This window comes from Bos grunniens, chromosome 2 (assembly GCF_055505025.1).
Source record: "Bos grunniens cultivar Pamir isolate PY7600 chromosome 2, Bosgru_T2T1.0, whole genome shotgun sequence".
Lineage (NCBI taxonomy): Eukaryota > Metazoa > Chordata > Mammalia > Artiodactyla > Bovidae > Bos > Bos grunniens.
Genome location: NC_141166.1, coordinates 45,195,724 through 45,216,374, shown reverse-complemented (window position 1 = coordinate 45,216,374; position 20,651 = coordinate 45,195,724). Strand labels below are relative to the sequence as shown.

Below are 20,651 nucleotides of genomic sequence, written 5' to 3'. Positions count from 1 at the left end.
GATTTTATTAGGTTTTGAATCCAGATTGTTAGCAAGATAATCCTAGTTAAGTAAAAATTTCCATTGCTCCCAAATTTTAAAGATGTACTTGTACACTAATATTTGTCTTCCTTGTATATTAGCAAGGGCTCTGCAGGATTCCTGAAGGCCAGAGTGGCCGAGCATCACTAGCCACTTGATGGTCACAGCCTGACTTCTTCACAGTCTTGGTTCAGGCACCATATTTTGTCCTCTCTCCCTAGTTTTTTACCTTTTTTTTTTTTTTTATCATTGTCTTCACTGTATAGGCTTCCCTGGTGGCTCAGCTGGTAAAGAATCCGCCTGCAATGAGGGAGACCTGGGTTCATTCCCTGGGTTGGGAATATCCCCTGGAGAAGGGAAAGGCTACCCACTCCCAAGTATTCTGGCCTGGAGAATTCCGTGGTCTATATATATCGTCCATGGGGTCGCAAAGAGTCGGACACAACTGAGCAACTTTCACTTCACTGTGTAGTTCTTAGTCGGCAAAGGTTTTTGTTCTGTTTTCTTGGGTGACACAGAGCATTTTTATTGTCTGGGGAAAATTGTTTGGAAATCCATCAGTTTCCTATTTTATGGTGTTTTATATGTACATAATTTCAGAGATGCCTAAACTTCTTTATAGTGTTTTAAATTCAAGGCCCTGACATTCCTTTCTTTTTTTGACCCAATATCTTATCTAGTGCCCCTTATTTACCTTTTTAATAACGTGTATATTTGTTTATGCAAGAGGATTTTGAGAGTAGTAGAGTAGACAGAGTCTTTGCAGAGTAATCTCATCCAGAATCAATGAGCCGAAACTTGAGTGGATGAGAGAGAATAATATTTAAAGGAACCTTGGGAGCTTTTGAGGACGTGAATTATTGAGAAATATAGAAGTCAGGTCAGCATCATCATTTTAGGGGAAAAAAGCTCTTTAATTTTCATATCTTGAGATCCAATTAAAGATCAGAATCTTATCTACATAATATCAATTTCACATCAGCTGAGTATTAATCATTGCCATCATGATGGAAACTTAGAGATGAGAATTAATGATTCCTGGTGTACCAGTGTGCATCCTGCTTCCTGTATTCCCTTTCCTGATCTTGTCATTCTTTTAAGAAGAAAGTTTGAGAAAAAGAGAAGTATGCTAATGAAATGCAGACTGTTCTGTACTTCAAAGTAAATAAGATAGACTTAGGTGATCTGTTTTTTTTCTTCTCTCCCTTTTAAATGTTGAACTCTGAGCAGGGTAAGAGGTAAGAGCGGTCATGGTGAAAGGTTAAGGAGGATGTGAAGTGAGAATGGAAGGAGAGGAGATTAAATTATGTATTTCTGTGTGTGGATGTAGTTTTACTTCTATGTACTTATTGCATAGAAAGAGAAATGAATTGTTAATGGTTGCTGTTGATCATCAATGTGGGGGTTGTAGAGCCAGACCCTGTAGATTTATTTACCCTATCTTTGATTATTTTTGGTTAGGGAGAGAGGGATGAGGAAGATAATTAGTGCATTTGTGAAGTGCAGTTGGGAGAATTTAATGTGACACTAAACTAATTTGAACTCATCTAAGAAGAGAGTCTGGGAAACACTGGCTTACCTGGGGGAGAAACTTCATGCTCTCAGAATGAATGAACAAAATTAGTGTAGGGAAATGAGGTCAAAGACTAAAAAAAAATAACAGTATGCATCAAAGCCCTGATGGTGGAGAAGTGATACTTAAGGGAAGATGGAAATTGGTAGCTGGGTTTTATTAAAACACATTTTACTACCTCTGAGTACAGATTGTATTTCACTACTGGCAACTCTGAATTTATTGTGCCGAGACTTGCTAATCACACGATACATACGCTCTTCTTTTTGTAGGCGGCACTCCCCCTATCGCACACTGGAGCCAGTGCGTCCTCCAGTGGTACCAAATGATTACGTACCTAGCCCAACCCGTAATATGGCTCCCTCGCAGCAGAGCCCTGTGAGGACAGCTTCTGTGAATCAAAGAAATCGAACTTACAGGTATTTTCTCTACCTCAGTGCAAAATGGGATGGTCATAGCACCATTATTTGTTCAGATAACTTCAGCTAAATCTCTCTCATTTTCCAAGCACTAAGTTCTTTTCCTCACACTACTCCCCCAAACCTCATCTGATTCCACCTCTCTCTCCTCATGTTCTGATGCAACTTTGAGCAGCCAGGAAGTTGAAAAAGGACAGACATCTCAAAGTGCAAACTCTTCTGCAAGACTGATAGTTATAGTTGACCTGAAAAAGAAAATCACTGACCAGATACGGGGAATTTCACGTTGTTTTTTGGTGGTACTTTACAGATGAAAAACCATATGCAATAAAACATTAATATGGCATAATATGTCATGATATCATTACAAGTAAAATTGGACAAATAATTTGTTTCGGAAAATTGTTATAAAAGCTATTTCTTCAGACAGCCATTAAACTGGAATAAAAGAAAGTAATATTATTTTCATGTGTTGAGCCCCATCATTTGTCCCTTATATTTATGGAGAAGTTTTGTTTTTCTCAATTTCTTTAATATACGTTTATTAAAAGGTGGCCAAAACAAGTTTCTTGAACTCAAGTTTTTTCCCTTGCTTTATAAAGAAATTCATCTCTGAAATGGAGGGCTTTTGATTTACCATCTAGTAGCTATATTCATTTCAGAACATTCTGGAAAATGCTGGTGATGTCTTCCTGTGCATAGATGCTCATGTTTTGGTGGCTCTTACTTCTGCAGCAGCAGCGGGAGTAGTGGAGGAAGCCACCCAAGTAGTCGGAGCAGCAGTCGGGAGAACAGTGGAAGTGGGAGTGTGGGGGTTCCCATCGCTGTTCCTACGCCCTCTCCTCCCAGTGTTTTTCCAGGTAAAACGTGAATTGTGCTTCGGCTTCATCTGTCCTTTCTGAGTTTGTCCTTTCAGTTTCTAATTTAATTACACTGAGCTTTCTTCATAATCAGGATTTTTTTTCTCTTGAAGACTCTGTAAATGTTGAGAAATCTCTCTGCATTCTGCTATTTTTAACCAAATTATTTGTCAGTTTATGTTCAGATACTTCTCTGTGATTTGGAGTTATGTCTTTGGTGCTGTGTCTTGGTTGGCACTTAGAGGTTGCACCTTGGAACGAGTGACATGTTTAACTCCAGCTGGTGTTATAACAGTGCACGCCTTTGGACACAGTGCAGTCTCGGTGTAAGGAATCGTATCGGTAACAGGATTGGGCAGATATAATTTCAACAGTTCAATCTAGTGGACTCTTGGAACTTGAGTTGCTGAAATGCACAGAAAAATGTACTTGTTTCATCTGAGGACATGAAACTTAGTTTTAAAAACCTGACACACAAGACATAAGGATGGAAAATTACATATTTAATTTACTTATAATAACAAAGAGATAACATCTTTTAAAAAAATCATGAAAAAGAGGTTTGTATTTCTCTCAATTCTTTTTACCTGATAAGATATTTATGTCTGGAATCTTTATTTTCTGGTTTGAATGATTCAGAAGGGAATACTATTGTTTTCTACTGTGTTATGTTTAGCTTTGTATACTATTTACAGAATGTTATGTTAAAAGCAACAACATAAAGGGGGCTTTTCTTCCAGTGTGTTGGCTATCAGGTAAAAAGGAATGCTTTTAAAAGTCTGGACGTTATCCTTAGCATCTTGAATTACTTGCTGTAAACCTCATAATCCTTTAACATAAGCTTCATTCTTTTTTTTTTAACGCTCTCTTCTATTCTTTGGCGTTGATCAGCACTGAGTATCTAACACTGAGTTCTCTGGTGCCTGTTCTAGTCCTGCCTGATGGAACTGCCTCACTAATGCTGCCTCTCACCCCTCTCTCCCCTCAGCCCCCGCTGGCTCTGCTGGTACTCCACCCCTTCCTGCTACTTCTGCATCTGCCCCCACCCCTCTTGTTCCTGCAACTGTCCCTTCTTCCACTGCCCCAGATGCTGCCGCTGGGGGTGCCCAGACCCTTGCTGATGGCTTCACTTCTCCAACTCCCCCTGTTGTTTCTTCCACTCCCCCTACAGGTGAGTATTGGCTTATTCCTCGCAGGCCGATTCAGTCGTCTGGCTCTGGCTCGTCTTACTTGGAACTCTGGCTTCATGTTTTTTGTCTGTGTTTTGTATAAAAAAAAAATCTGCAGAATAATGTACTAACTAGAAAATGGCCCGTGACCGAAGAGTAGAATTTCCTGAGGAAATCAGAGTAAAGTTTCTCATTTTTCTGATGTGCTTGTGCTTAGTAGTTCAGTTGTGTCTGACTCTCTTGTGTGGATTGTGTCTGACTCTCTTGCGTGGACTGTAGCCTGCCAGGCTCCTCTGTCCATGGGGTTTCCCATTCAAGAATACTGGAGTGGGCTGCCATTTCCTTCTCCAAGGGGGTCTTCCTGAAGCAGGGATTGAACCCACATCCTCCTGCATTGGCAGGTGGATTCTTTACCACTGAAGCACTTGGGAAGCCCAGTTAGTAAAGTACTTCATAGAATGTATGTGTGTGCTGCTACTGTATCTAGGTGTTTAATGTTTTAGAAGACATTTTAAAAAATTCATTTTAATTCACGCATTTTGGATGGTGTATTATGGCTTAGTTTCTGTACCAACACTTTTTAAGAAAAGCATTCTGTACTGGGGGTATTTAAACCTGACCTGTCCTTTTGCTCTACATACAGCTCTGTTAGGCCACTACAGCTAGTTAAATGTAAAAGTCCTGTTACGCTCGTACATCAGTGGAGTAAGGAATACATCTTGAAATCCGCTGTAGGCCTACAAAGTACAGATTCATCTCCACCTAGAGTCAGCATTATAATTTAATAACAGGTGCTGGTTCCTAGTCAGCACTGAGTCAATATCTGTTGTATGAGTGAACAATAAGTTTTTTTTTTAAAACAAAAAGCATAATTAATGCCTTAATAACAATTTATATAGTCTCTGTAATGTACTGTTTTTGAATCTCCAGATACTTTTTTCTCTTTATTAAGGTCTGATTTATATACAGTGAAATTCACCCTTTCTAGTGACTTCTTAGAGTTTTGACAGATGCATACAGTGATACAAGCACGGCTGCAGTGAAGGTGCACACCAGCCCTGACGTCCCCAGATTCCTCCACGCCCCCTTTGTACTCGGTCCTTCCATTTTACTCATTTCACTCTTTGCGCCTGGCAAGCTCTGTATCTGTTTTTTTTCCCCTCTAAAGTTTTGCCTTTGTAGTAATATCACAAATGGAAGCATACGTAATGTACTCTTTTGAATCTGGCTTTTTGGCGCAGTGCATTTGAGATTTATCCATTATTACATGTTTTGTTATTTCATTCCTTTTTTTATTACTGAGTAGTGTTCTGTTGAATGGATTTACCAGTTTGTTTACCCTTTTCCTCAATCCAAATTGAGGGACATTTGGGTTATTTACAGTTTTGGGTGATTATGAATAAAACTGCCAAATATATTCGCACACAGACTTTTGTGTGAGCACAGGCTTTCATTTCATTTGGGTAAATAACTTAGGGAGTAGGATTACTGGGTTGTATGGTAAATGAATGCTTAACTTTATAAAAACTGGATAGCTGTTTTCCAAAGTGACTGTATAGTTTTGCACGTGCACCAGCAGTGCGTAAGACTTCCAGTCACTCTGCATACATGTTAGTACAGGGTACTGCCGTAAGGGCCTCCCTGGTGGCTCAGACAGTAAAGAATCTGCCTGTAGTGCAGGAGCCCTGAGTTCAGTCCCTGGGTCAGGAAGATCCCCTGAGAAGGGAATGGCTACTTACTCCAGTATTCTTGCCTGGACAACTCCATGGACAGAAGAGCCTGGCTGGCTGTGTAATTGTCTTTACGTATATATATATTTTTTTTTCTTCTTTTTTTAAATTCAGCCATCCTGATAGGTGTTTAATAGTTTGTCGTGTGGTTTTGATGGACATTTCCCCAGTGAATGATGATGTAGAACATCTTTTCATGTGCCCATTTGCCATCTGTTTATCTTTTTTGGCAAAATGCCTGTTCAAATGTTTTTGCTTCCCCCCCACACCTTTGTAATTGGTTTGTTTGTTTTCTCATTAAATTCTTATATATTCTGAATATGTCTGATTAATTTTGTGATTTGCAAATATTTTCTTCCATTTTGTGACTTACCTTTTCATTCTCTTAATGGTGTCTTTTAAAGAGCAGAAGTTCTTTATTTGGATTAAGCCCAGTCGTTGCTGTTTTTTCCTTTTGTGTATTGTGCTTTTTGATGTTGTGTTTACAAACTCTTTACATAAGGTCAAAAAGAGCTTTGTCTTATTTTCTTCTAGAAGTTTTTAGTTTTAGGTTTTTATAGTTAGGGCTGTGGTAAACTATAGTTTTGTTTTTCAACTCAAAGCAGAATAAATACCCTTGTTAATGGTTTGAATAGAATCTCTATTATGTAATGTCTTTGGATCACTGAAGGCTTATAACATGGGAAATTTTAGGCTGGATCTAACTATATAAAATTCATAATGGTGTTTTTAGAGTTTTTAACTCAGTGATTCTAGCTTTAAGATATTACAGATTGATTCCTAAAATGTCAGTGTTGTGTATCTGGTGATTCAAATGACAGAATATACCTTCTTATAGTAGTTTATTAGTTTACATGCTTTTACACTTTTACCATGGCTATGTAAACTTGACAGTGGATTATGTTTAAGCTTGACTACTCAAGATTTTTATACAACAGAATTGAGTTTTAGGTTTTGATACTGTCATATATATGAAGAGTAAATGCTGTAGCAGGTCTTGAGTGCTTTTATAACATTCTTTATATGAGTATCCATATGAATCCAAGTTTGATCAATTTTATAGCTCCTGTAGATCAGTTTTAGGCATGTAAAACCATTTGACAGTCATGGAAAAGGTGAATTGTCGGATTTTTCTCTACCACCTCTTCCCCTGCCTCCCTCCCTCATGTCTTCTTTCCTTTTCCCCATCCTTCCACCTTTCATTCCCTCACCTTTCTCTGGCCTCCTCCTCTTTCCCTCATTCTTCTCTCTCCTCCTCTCCCTTCTTCTCTTCTCTTGACCTGCTCTCTCATGGGTGCTCCAGTGCTTGATCTGTCTATACAGTAGGCCCTTAACTAATGATTTTAAGTTGGAGTGGAATCAAGATAAAATTTAAGAACTTGATTGCGTTAGATGGTTGGATGGATTAGAAAAGAGTGTCTTCTGTTTGCATTAGTTGGTGAAGTACTCTGAGCAAAATGTAGTGAAATTGTTGATAAATATGAACAAGTTCCAGGATGATACTAAAATTAGATATATTTGATACAATTTTTGTATCTTAGCTTTTTTTATAACTAAGTTTTCTAAACTCTAATTTTAAGACAAAATAACTTTAGAGAAGGATATTTTTGATTGAGATATGTGATTCAGAATTCTTGACTTCAGAATTATGTCACTTGACTTTTTGCTGAAATATTTTATGATTTCCTTTAAATAAATTGGTTTGCTATTTTAAATTTACTATTATTGTTATTTTGGAATAAGACTGTGTGTCAAACATTTTTTCTTTTGCTTTCCTAAATGTTGTTCTTACTTTTTTGAGCTTGGTTTTCGGTGTTTAATTGCTGGTGTTTGTGGAGGAAGTGAGCCATAAATTTTAATTGTGATGATTGTAAAACCCTGTCAAATTACTAATTTAATAAACTCACAATATTGATTAGTAATGTATTTAGATATAGCTTTTCCAAACTTAGCTATAATTTTATTTACCTACTTTGCTGTTTTTTGCACTTTGATATACTGTCAGCTGAGCAGTAACTGTCACTTTGCATTAATATTTGTCAGATGGCAGTGAAATTAACTAAATATTTTTATTGTTTAATAATCTTGGTGAGATACAGGCATTGTGCCCAAAGTGTTTTATTGTCTGAGATAATTTTAATGACAAGTGTATGTTCTGTCTCTTTTCCAGGTCATCCTGTTCAGTTCTACAGCATGAATAGACCTGCCGCTCGCCATACACCCCCAACAATAGGGGGCTCCTTGCCCTATAGACGCCCTCCTTCCATCACTTCACAAACAAGCCTTCAGAGTCAGATGAACGGAGGACCTTTTTATAGCCAGAACCCAGGTTAGACTTTCTTTTGCAGTCTGTGGAATGTATCTAATTTAAAATTCTTCAGTTACTGAGAAAAAAACCTTTAATTGCAAATGACTAGTGTATAGTAGGTGAATAATACTATTTGTTGCATGAGTGGAAGAATGAATACAGGTTGCCGATATTGTACCTTCCAGTTCTTTTGAAAAATCAACATATGGTTTCCATATAGAGTTGTAGAACTTAACTTATCTGAATAGAATGTTTTTGAATGTGCTAGTGATTATTTGTTTTTTAAATTAATACTGTGGTGAACAGTGTTTCCTTCTTATTTAGTCAGATATCCTTGCTATATGAATAGCAATTAATGAAATTGGAGCATACATGAGCAGAGTTTATAAGTAGCAAAAGAAAAGGAAAATATTATTGAAACTGCTTTGTGGTGGGCAGTTACACTGTCTTCTTCAGTTCTGCTACCAAACCTCTGATGGAACAACTGTGACTTGAACAGATTGATCCAGATATAACAGTCATCTTGCAGTTGCGTCATGTGTACAGAGGAACTAAAATAGCACATATTTAATACTTAACAGTCATTTGTTTTGCTTCTTCCCCAGAGAGGGTAAGAGCAAATATTATTCTCTATGACTGCTGTGGACATGCTATGTGAACTTGGTGTGTTTTTCTGGATTTTTGCCAAGAGGCCAGTAAGCCCATGTGTGATCACATCTAGTGTTATTCCATTTTGGATAAGCCCTGAATTGTATGGAGCTAAAATCTGTGTTTTGGTGAAACCTTGTTATATCCTTTGGAATCTTGCAGAACAAATTTGATCCTCCTTTTACATAAGCGGAGCTTACAGAATACTTTTTTTGTTTTTTTAACCTCATTTGATTCTTATAATCATGTGATCATTTTCATCTGTATTTTACAGGTGAGGAAACAGACTAAGATAGTAGTCAAGTTAGGATTTGAATTTAGGTCATCTGACTCTTAAGTTCCCTGTTATTTCCATTGTACTATCCTACCTACCTTAAGATTAAAAAAAATCTTTCTCTTACCCTCCCAAGGGTAGGGGGTGGGAAGGAGGGTGCCCCCTTCATAATGTAAAAAGCTGTAAACAGTTTTTCATCTGTTTCATCCTGGGAATAGTGCTTGCTAACTACTTGTTGAATGTGGAATGAATCCCTTGTTATTCAGATCCTCTCATTGTTTTGGGTCCCTTTTGTAAATTAAATTCCACATTTATAGTCTAATCAGTGCACAGAGGAGCCTGGCAGTTTACAGACCATAGGGTCACAAAGAGACACAACTGAGCTAGTGACACTTAAATAGACATGTTTTTAAAAGAAATTTTACTAGATTATTTTGAGAAATATGCATGTGTATTTTTAATGAGTCTTAAATAAGAGTAGTTGCTCTTTTTATAATGTTTGACCAAATTAAAACCTATAATTAAAATTTAATTAATTTAAAATTCTTTGGGTTATTTTGTCTTTTAAAATTTTGTTTTCTTGAAGTGTAGTTGATATACAGTGTCGGATTGGTTTCAGATGTATGGCAGGGTGCCTCAGTTACACAGGTGTGTGTCTCTCACTGCTGTCTTTGATCAGACTTAATGATTTGGGGTGTGCCATTCTTTTTAACTCATTTTGAACTCCGTTTTGGCAGATACGCCTGTCTTTTCTTACGTGCTACTTTTAAATTGTGTTCCAAACCCATATTTGTACAGATGCTATTTTGTACCTAAATGCATATTTCATTTTTAAATCATTTAAATTTTTCATACGCCTGTTTCATAGTTCTGCTAAAGATAAGCTGTCTCCCTGACCCTTTTGGAAGTCTAGACAGTTATTGCTTATGGTGTTTATGCCCTTCTTTACCCTTACATAGCGTTTTAAAAGAATGGTGTCAATCCAGAATGGGCTGATTCCATAATGGAACTGGGAGATGCTTCATTATTACAGCTTGGGACCAAGTATACATGATATTCAGAAAGTATATATAGGGGTATTTCATGCTGTGTAAATGTACATACCAATATACTGGTCCCATCAGAACCCTCTTGGTGGAATTTATTTGAAGCTTATTTAAGTATGCGTTTAAATGTATTTTAAATATGTATTTTAACACTTCTTTGTAAATCTGATTTTGCATATATTTTGAAAGTATATGTTAAAGTAGAAAAATAACTGACTCTAAGGAATGAGTGTTAATGAAAGTATTTTTCACACTCATGGGAAATATAGTGAATTGAGATTTTTGAGCCTTCAGCATAATGTGTGAGGCAATTTAGTTAGTTTTTATGCACTTCTCTTGATAAATTCTGCCTTTCTTCTCCAGGGATTTGGTATTTGTTTAAAGGGGATGACTACAACTTTGTTAGTTGAATAATTAGTGCTTTTTTCTAAACTAAAAAAGTTTTTAATTAAATTATGTTCTTTGAAACCCTTTTTGCAAGACTTAATGCTTTGTAAGCCAGTATTCTGAGGCTGTGAGATGCACTTTCATTTTATCTGCTTTAGATGATTATGTAAGTCTCATATTATTCCCACTTGTCTTAAAATGGTCCTTGTTTTTTATATTTAGAATGAGAAAATTTGTTGTGTTTTCTCAAGTAGCTAATTACCTGCTTTAACAAAATGATCCCAGGTTTGTGTTTTATGAGCATATTTTTTGCAGCTGGAGGCTTGACATGGCTTTGTGCCTCTGAGGAAGTGAGCTGACAGGCAAGGATTCCTGTGAATGTAAATTCAGTGAGGTTTTCTGTGCAACGTTAAGTCTAACAGCACTGCTACTATATTTGGTTTGAGTTTGAAATGGCATTGTAACACAGGAATGAAAACATGGAACCCCTGATATGCAGTACCAAGTTCTCGAAGCACAGTAATTGTTTTCTAATGGGATTATTTCAGAAACAAGTTAATGAAAGGAACACTTTAATCAGGACATAACTGAATCCTATGTGGTTCTTATTGTTTCTTAATCTAATCCAGCCAAAGAAAGAAGAGTATTAGTTTATCATTCTTGTCATCATCAAGCGAGGCATTGAAACAACTAGGGTTAATCACAAGTTTTACCAGTTTTTGCCTTCAATATAAATATGAAGCACTTTGGTGGTAAAGAAGAATATATGTGTATATTTGTACTTGTACATCTGTGTACGTTAACCTACTTTGGTAAGTGCCTTAGTTTGGGCTGCTATAACAAAGTACCATAGGCTGGATAGCTTATAAACTGTAGAGATTTATTGCTTACAGTTCTGAGGCCGAAAGCCAGAGATCAGTGTGCCAGCGTGGCTGGGTCCGGTGAGACCCCTCTTCAGGTTGGAGGCTGCCGTCGTGTATCCTTGTTGGTGTTTAGTTGCAGAGTCACAGGTGATTCTTCTGCAGCCCCATGGCCTATAGGCTGCCAGGCTCCTCTGTCCATGGCATTTTCCAGGCAGTACTGGAGTAGGTTACCATTTCCTTCTCCAGGGGGCCTGACCCATGTCTCCTGCACTGGGAGGCAGATTCTTTACTCCCGAGCCACCCTAGGAAACCTATCGTATCCTTACATGGCAGAAAAAGAGAGCGAGCTCTCTGGGGGGTTTGTTTTTGTTTGTTTTGGCAATGCCTTTTAACAAATTTTTTAAATATAATTTTTGGGCCTATCTTTCACCCAGTGTTTATACCCCCCACTCCCCAGATTGTACCCGCTCCTGATAGCCACTAGTTTGTCCTCTGTATCTATGAATCTGCTTCTTTTCTGCGATATCCACTAATTTGTTGTATTTTTAGATTCCACATGCAAGTGATATCATACAGTATTTGTCTTTCTCTGACTTACTTCGCTTTAGTACAATGCCCTCTAAGTCCATCCATGTTGCTGCAAATGCCAAAATTTTGTTCCTTTTTGTGACTGAGTAGATCCCATTGTGTGGAACACCTCCCAAAAGTCCCACATCCTTATACCATCACGTTGGAGGTTAGGATTTCATATGAATGTTGGGGAGATACAGTCAGTCCTTAACAATGGGAAATCAGTAATGTGGTGTTTTAAGTACTAAGGACTGGGAAAAGAGATCTTACATTTTACCATTCATATTATAACAAAGACTAAAAAAATCTAATCCATAAAGTGGAATGTTGGCTCCAAGCAACGTGACTGTGTATAATTATGTGAGAAAGGAATTTCTGAATGAGTATGGTGTTTTATACAGGGAAGATGTCAGGCTTCCCTGAATATTATTATAAATAATTAAAAAGAAACATTTGAGAAAGCAGTGTTGGGTTGGTGATATTGTAAAAGAAAAGCCTTAACACATATTCTCTAAATGATAATTAACTTATAGCATTACTATAAATCTCCAGAAAAATACAGATATGGGAGGAGGGATTAGCAAAGTATAAATAAAGAGCCGCATCCAGAAGCTATTTTTGAATCCTCGTTTTCGGCAGTCTTTAGTGTCTGTTAGTGAATGCTTGCTCTAGGGAGAACAAAAAAGCAAGGAAAAAACTGAAAAATGTAAGTATATTATCAGACGAATCAGTAAACCAAATAGACCCTTTTCATCATTAAAAATACAAGCTGTGTTTTTAAATTACATGGATTAATTTGCTGCTTTTTCTTAGCGTAATATCATTGTTTTCTCATTTGAAAAGGAATAACAAAAATGACAGAATGCATTTAACTCTTCTGAGACTACAGGGGTGACAGTTATTGGCAATCATATTCTTTTCCATCAAAAAAGCTCTTACTGAGTATGATTAGTTAGGTTCACTTCTAAATACTCCTAAGTAATACTCCTATCCATATTTAGAAAACATTTGCCTTTTAAAATGATAACATTATCTCTGTAACTGGAATGTAAAATATTAGCAACTAAACTTGAATGGACTATCAAATGGATGGCCCCTAAGATGATCAAATGGATGGCCTCTAAAGATGATACCTTTAATGGTCTCAGTATTTAGGGTGGTTATTTTGTCTAATTTTCTTAACTTAGCTGTAAAACACACACACAAAACAATGCAATAGTCTAATTTTTCTTCAAAATTCCTTTTACCTTTTAACACACCAAGCCTCAAAGATGTTCCATGATTTTGTGACTATCAGGAAGATCATGCTTAGGAATTTGTATATTTCATCAGCACAGGCTCATCCTCTAAGTTTGGTTTGCCTTACCTTTTATATCTACATGTTGCTGAGTGCACATAAGCTATAGTTTTTATAGCTGTTCTACTTAAGATCTCTCTATAAACTCCAGTGTCTTCTTGAGCCTTTCTCTTCACATTAACTTCATTGTTGTGTGATGTGAACATAATATTACAGAATCTAAGTGTGGAGATCTTTTGATGATTATAGGGAAAGGGTTGTTGTGTGAGGAATCAACCAGAGAGAATGGAAACAAATTGATCGTTGCTTTCTGCTCTTGCCTGTTCATGAGCTACTTGGCATAGAACTGAATATTGCAAACAGTTGTTCACATCAAAATCCTGCTTAAATTCACCTAAAATAGTTCATTTTCAATTCAACTTTAAGGAAGATAAATCTAGTCTAAAGTAGAATCTTCTGGTTCACAGGTTTTCTCATGAAATCTTGCTGACCAGAAAGAAAATGCTATGGTAACTAAGTTAATTTGGATCATCATGTAAAAAAGTTTGCCTCAGGCAAAAATAGAATTTGGGGCAACATTTGTAAGCTCCATTTGAAACTGAATTTTTTTAACATGTCTTAGACTGGCTTTGAAAAAACCTAACTTGTTTTGTTGTAAAGTAATTCCATTTAAGGAAGATCTGGGATCAGTTTTTACCTGGGCTGCTGTTGGTGGATGTCCCTAAAAAGACCACTGTAGTTTCAGGTTTTCACTTTCAGAACTAGAAAAGAAAAGAAAAAATTCATTAAAAAAAAAAATCTGCATACAAAAAGTCTGTTCTAAGGTGTCTAATCATTCTTTTTTAGCTCAATACTAGGTTGTTTTCTTTTTTCTTTTTTTTTTAATGGTAAAGGCTGAAGTGGGAAATTTCCTACTTTTCCGTTACAGGTGGGGTGGCATTGGTGCTAACAGACCAGAGGAGAATTTCATCTCACTTGAAATGAACATATGCGCTTTTCCTAGTGCAGTCATCCTCTGCTGCTGTTTCTCAGTTCTACCTGCTTTGTCTCTGCTACCTCTCCGCTCATTGTCTTCCTACCCCGTTTGGACACAGTATTGTGAACATACCAGCAATTGTTCTAGGCCTCTCAGAGTGGGAGACAGACACCCAACTTAAGGGTTTGCTGCCAAGAAGTATAAAAAAACATATCCAAAAGGTATCTTTTAAAGAAAGTTGCCGATTTCTAGGGTTATGTGACTCTGTCCCTTGAATCTGGGGTCGTCTTCAGAGTCACATGGGCAGGTCTTGTCCGGACAGTGTGTGTACAGTGTCCCCTGCAGTTGCCCACGGCACAGCTGTTCCCTCTCCTAACTGCTACCACCTTTGCACCTCTTGATGGTTTCTACAAATTCAACCCAGACTTTCCAGTTGCCTCCTATGTTTATGCTTAAGTTACTTTCATACATCTTATTTATCATACCATTATTTCTTCCTGACTTTTCATTCCCTGTTGCTGCTGAGTCACTTCAGTCGTGTCCGACTCTGTGCAACCCCAGAGACAGAAGCCCACCAGGCTCCCCCGTCCCTGGGATCCTCCAGGCAAGAACACTGGAGTGGGTTGCCATTTCCTTCTCCAATGAATGAAAGTGAAAAGTGAAAGGGAAGTCGCTCAGTCGTGTCCAACTCGTAGCGACCCCATGGACTGCAGCCTACCAGGCTCCTCCATCCATGGGACTTTCCAGGCAAGAGTACTGGAGTGGGGTGCCATTCCAGCCTATTTCATTCCCTGTACTACTCACCAACATTAATGTGGTTAATGGCACCTCTACCTTCATAGTTAGGAAGGAAAAAAAATCTAAGAATATCTTCAGCTGTTTCCTTCATGTGGTACCTAAATCCTTAGTTACCAAATACTCTTTTTGTCCACGCTAAGTTCTTTTTCTTTCTGCTTCTATTACCTTGATTTTTGTGTGCCAGGCCCTGAGTTAGACTTCCTATATACACTTTTTTTCTTTTTAATCTTTGTAGTTACACTGTAAAGTAGGTTGCATTATATCTTTCATTTCACATTTATGGTTTAAATTTGAAAAAGTTAACTTGCTGCTCCAATAGCAAGGAAATAGCAAATCAGGTTTCTGATGTTAGGGGACTTTATTTTTTTGGCTGCACCTTGAGGCATGTGGAATCTTGTGTGTTGTGCATGCTAAATTGCTCAGTCATGTCTGGCTCTTCGTGACCCCATGTGCTGTAGCCCACCAGGCTCCTCTGTCCATGGTATTTTCCAGGCGAGAATACTTACTAGAGTGGGTTGCCATTTCCTTTTCCAGGGGATCTTCCCAACCCAGGGATGGAACCTGGATCTCTACTGCATTGGCAGGCAGGTTCTTTCCCACTAGCGCCACCCAGGTTGTGGGATTTAGTTCCCCGATAACCTGATAACCTGTACTCTGCAGCAGAAGCTCAGCCTTCACCCCTGGACTGCCAGAGAAGACCCGCTAGGTGACTTTGAAGTCCCAAGCTGTTTCCACTAAGCACTCTTGCACCTACCATTTAAGATTCCTCCCTGTTCCATATCCACCTGTTCGTCTTTCTAGTTTTGTACTTTCTCTCTCAGGCATCTTATGCCAGCCATATGGAAATACGTATGGTTTGTAAACTGGTCATGCTGCTTTATACCTCAGAGCCTTTGCCCCTCACTTGGCTCTCAGCTTGCCTTTCTCAGCCTTGTCTGCTTGCTGAGCTCCCTTTCTTCCGGTGCCTGCTCAGAGGTTATTTCTCTGTAGCTCTCATCCCTCCCAAACCTGGCCCGCTTCCCGCCCACCGTAACACCACATCACCACCGCCATTCGACCTCCACCACCACCCGCAGGGAATTGCTGCAAGTATTGTTGGGTCGGGGCTGTTATTTTACCTTCCATTCCCAACTAGAATGTGATTTTTTTGAGCACAGTGTCTTATTTATCGTTTTAGTTTTGTTAGTCTTACCTGTGATTTGAAGCTCATAAAGGTGTTCTCTCTTTATAAGAAAATGCACATCATACTGTTTACCCAATCTGAAGGAAACCATAATTGTAGAGTTAATCTTCGGAAGTTGTTTGACATGTACCTGGCTTATGTGTGTGTTTACCTATATTAAATGTTTGTTGAAGACTCACGAGTGCTAGATGCTTACCAGGTGTTTAAGAGGGAAAGACAACTTTGTGGGGAAAGGAATGATTTGAATGAGGCGAGCGTTTTTCTGTAGGGTCACGGTGAAAATGTCCCTGAAATAGGTGGTATGAATTGGGACTATGAGAAACTGTAAAGATACAACCCTGACTCACAGAGAATGGCTTTGATATTGGTCTCTTAGCAGAGTGCTTGCCCCTTTGGGAAGTAAGTAAATATTTGTTTAATTACCAATTAATTTTTCCTGTTTAATGAAGTAATGAAAAGTATGAAATTAGGAGGCTGGCATGTAATGGTCTTTTTTCCCTTGTATTGATGCACATTTAAACTCGTAACTTCCAAGGTAAAATTTGGAAAACCAAACTACTCATGGTAATCTGAAGAAATTCTTTTTTTGAAAAGACATGCTATTGTATGAAAAGACAATTTGCCACTGTATCTTAGAATAGATGGGTATATATAAATGCTTCCTGTTGTAAGCTTTTAAAACTTCCCTAACGCTTTGTTTTGTGTTAATGACTTATCCCTCAAAAGAGCGCCTTAAGACTGCTTGTAAAATGCTGATCAAGTGGTTCCCCCGTGTATGTTTGTTTTATTGTGTTATCCTTTCCTTTTAATGTGACTTGCCCTTACCCCTTATCCTCCACACCTTTTTTGTTTTTGCAGTATCTCTTGCTCCTCCTCCTCCCTCCATCCTACAGGTAACTCCTCAGTTACCTTTAATGGGATTTGTGGCCAGAGTCCAAGAAAATAGTAAGTTTATGTCTTCTTTATGCTGTAGATCAGATTATAGGTGTAAAATGTCATTTATATATGATTGGCTGAATAGTCCTTCATTCACCAGTATGTCAGATATTTGATTATTATGAACAAGTCACTCACTGTATGAGCCACTAGTGTGGATGATAAAATAACGAAGATGAAATTCTCTACTTTCAAACAGCTTAAAGTCTGCTAGTGAAGATAAGACAAACGTAAAATAAGGCACGTGTAAAAAGAGAAATCACATCTAATTGAGGAGATGCTCTTAGTTACCAGGCAGCCCACCTTTTTCTCTCTGGATTGCTCAGACGCTTGGTCTGTCACTGGAGTTTTAGGGTTTTGTGGCTGGCCTGAGAATCTTTCTCCAGTCCTGTGATTCCAGGTGTAAAGATGAACCATGCCATGGCGGGTCCCAGAGAACCAAATTGTCAGTCTGTCTCCTAAGATGCCGCATAGATTGACAGTGTATTTAAGTTGGCCTGTGGTCCGGTGCTGAGCGATGCAGGAACAGATAACTAATTTTATTGATAGGTTGAGTTTTCTTCTAGGGAAGCATTAAAATGGAAGCTCAGGAGACTGACATCTACAAAGCAGGAGACCTGTATCAGCGTTTAGTGAGGAATTGTTGTTACAGGGACCAGTGAACATAGTCTGTATGATAGATGAGTTCTCTTCTTGTGAGCAGTCTATATAGGAGGCATGGCACAATCAAAAGGTTGCACGATGGGTGTGAAATCTGAACTAGGGGAATCACACTCATAAAAGAGATAATGTCATCAGGCTGATGTAGCCCAGTGCCTACATCTCATAACAGGGATGGCCTCACCAGTGGGGCAGAAATACTGGCATTCTGTTCCTTAAGACTCCTGCTGCTTTGGAAACGAGCATCGCCAGTGCTAGAATGGAAGCTCTATGAGAGCAGGGATTTTTGCTTGTTTTCTTCACTGGCGTTTAGAAAAGCATCTGACACGTAGCAGACACTTTTAGTTGCTTTTTTGTGTGTGTGCTTCCACAGCGAAATAAATGCCCCCTTTTTATCGATACATTTCTTTCTTGTATTTTAACTGGTTATAATCCAGTCATACTGGCCTGAGGGCTCAGTTCTCTTTCGGGTACCTTTGCATCTCTGTTTGCTAATTTCTGAAAATAGTCTGTTTTACTTCTGTTTATTGGATGGTACCCATGAGCACCTCCAATACTTCCCACAGTGTGAATACCTTTTAGGATGATCTTTTCTCATTTCTTTCCATAGTTGTATACATTTTCTCACCTACAAAATGTATACAAACAAGAAACTCTGTATATAAGGTGAGCCCTGACTGATTTTATAGACAGAGCAGGACTTAGACATTCAAATGAATGTTGTCTTCTTCAAAACATTCACCTTGGAAAGATATGTACCTATCTTTTGGAATTACCTTTATAGCTTTCAAGTACATTATTTTGAAGATACTCTCTGGTAGCAGATATTTATATTAAGTTTGATGTTTGGAAGAAGCCTGGAATTATTTGGAACCAGTTATACTGGGCTAAGTAGTATAGCTATAATCTTGTTCTTAAACCTATCTCTGGCTCCCATTGCTCTTTGGAGAGAGGTCAGACTGTTATAAAGGCCCTTTCTGCTTAGTCCTCTTCAGCTTCCTCAGGCCTTTTTCTATTGAACTTTGATCAGCTCTTTTGAAGGGTTCCTACTTTCTTACCTTTGTTTCTGTTACATCTGACATGAAATATCTACCCCCACCTTGGGCCATTAACTTTTCCTCATCCTTCAGGTTCCAGGAAGCCTTTCCTGACCCACGTAAGAGATGTGGTCTATTGCTGTTTCCCATGATGACCTGAAGCACTGACTGCACTTAACTGTAAATGGAAGACTGGTTGTCCATGTCTCCATGACTTTTGCTCACTGCTGCATTCTCAGTGCTGAGCATAATAGCTGGCCATAGTAGGCTTACAGTTGATGTTTCTGAATGAATAATGAAACATGACTTTAAAGTTATTGAATTGATCTCATCTCATCATAGTGTAGCTTTTAAGATAAGAGGCATTGGAGTTCAAATTCCTGCTCTTCCACTTACTGTAGGAGTACTTACTTAATCTTGGAAAGCCAGATTCCACATCTATAAAATGAAGATTAAAAACACCATCTCCCAAGGTGAAGATTAAAATAAAGATTAAATGAATAATGTATTATGAAGTGCTGAGTAATTGGAATATTTTAACTAAAAGATAGTAGCTTATGTTAGTTTTATTACACTGACTCTGAGGCAGTTTTAAGAAAAAAGGAGCAGTGGCAGCATCTTTGAGTAATTTTCTGGTATAATTTCTCAAGGTGATTGTTTTGAAAGGCAAAGTTCTTTGGATCCTTGTTTCTGTGCATTTGTTTAATCACCTTACCTTATAAATGCAACTAGGATGTATTATTGATTCTTACCATAACCGCATGTAATTTGTCCATAAAGTATATGCAAAAATCATGTATCTATATTTTTTATTTACTAAAAATCCCATTAGAACTAAAATGAGTATTTTTACTGAGTAAAGAAAGTTTTGAGATTCATAATGTAGACAGGTCATGAGTTCAGAGTGGCACTGCAGATTGGAAGAATACTGGAACACAACAGAGTATGATGTGGGTATGGCTGATCTTCATATTTTAAAATCCATTTGACTTAAAATCCATTTAATTCGATCCCTCAGCTTAGATAAAAGAGAGAAAATAAAGACGATTGCTCAGAGAATTTCATGGAAATAGTACTGTTATTTCATAAATAAGCATTAATACTGTTCATTAAAATTGAACCGCTGATGAATAAATGCAGCTTCATTCGGGTTATTTTGTTAAGCTAAGCTCAAATATGTACTCAGCATTTTGAAAGGCTTGGGTTCCCAGAGTTTGGAGATGATCTTTTAGACATTACTGCATTCTGATACCTGAACTATGGAAGCAAATTTCTCTAAGAACACAACTCAAATATTTTAAATCACTGGGTCGTAAGTTAGTCTGAATTACTTGAAATTCTGTACATATAAAAATAAAATGAAACAGACACAAATATCTTCTCAGATGAAGTTACCCAGAGACATTTGTGATTTCCACCCCACTAATTTGGTAAAAAAAATATATATATATTTTAAGGAAATTCATTGAGAGGAATGTGGCAGATTATTAAAATTTGTTCACTGGACTCATTATAATTTGTTATAAAGGGAATATGGTTAAAATATCTAAATTACTAATATTTCTGGTAACCACGCCTCCTCGGATATAATGTAAAGCCAAACTGTATTGTACTGATCTTTCTTTGAAAGAATGGATTATGTATTAGCATAAACAGAGTCCAGAAGCTTAGTTAATGATCATCATCATTTTGGCTATTCTTTGTTCACCATCCATCAGCACTGACCCAAAGGGAGGAGGAAGTCCAACTTGGAGATTTGACACAGTGTAGTTGTGGGGACACTTCTCTTGCCTACTCTTTTTTTTTTTTAAAGATTATTATTTTCAGGTCTAGGTTTATATTCCATGAACATAGGCGCTTGGATAGGAAACAGTGAGCTTTGCACAATGTGTAGTT

The 20,651-nt window shown here is 37.8% G+C and overlaps 1 protein-coding gene across 30 annotated transcripts in view; it reads left to right on the top strand.

The window, feature by feature from the left end:
* The window catches only part of ABI2 (abl interactor 2), a 101,986-nt gene that overhangs the window by 68,788 nt on the left and 12,547 nt on the right, over window positions 1-20,651 (top strand). For 5 of the 30 annotated variants that reach the window (XM_086344821.1, XM_086344811.1, XM_086344799.1 and 2 more), the window contains 5 exons: window positions 1,867-2,013; window positions 2,749-2,873; window positions 3,862-4,044; window positions 7,943-8,101; window positions 16,981-17,067. In XM_086344821.1, coding sequence (XP_086200947.1) covers window positions 1,867-2,013; window positions 2,749-2,873; window positions 3,862-4,044; window positions 7,943-8,101; window positions 16,981-17,067 — 701 coding nt within the window. The remainder of the gene's footprint in view (window positions 1-1,866; window positions 2,014-2,748; window positions 2,874-3,861; window positions 4,045-7,942; window positions 8,102-16,980; window positions 17,068-20,651) is intronic. The other 25 variants (XM_086344931.1, XM_086344922.1, XM_086344916.1 and 22 more) reach the window with 7 other exon arrangements.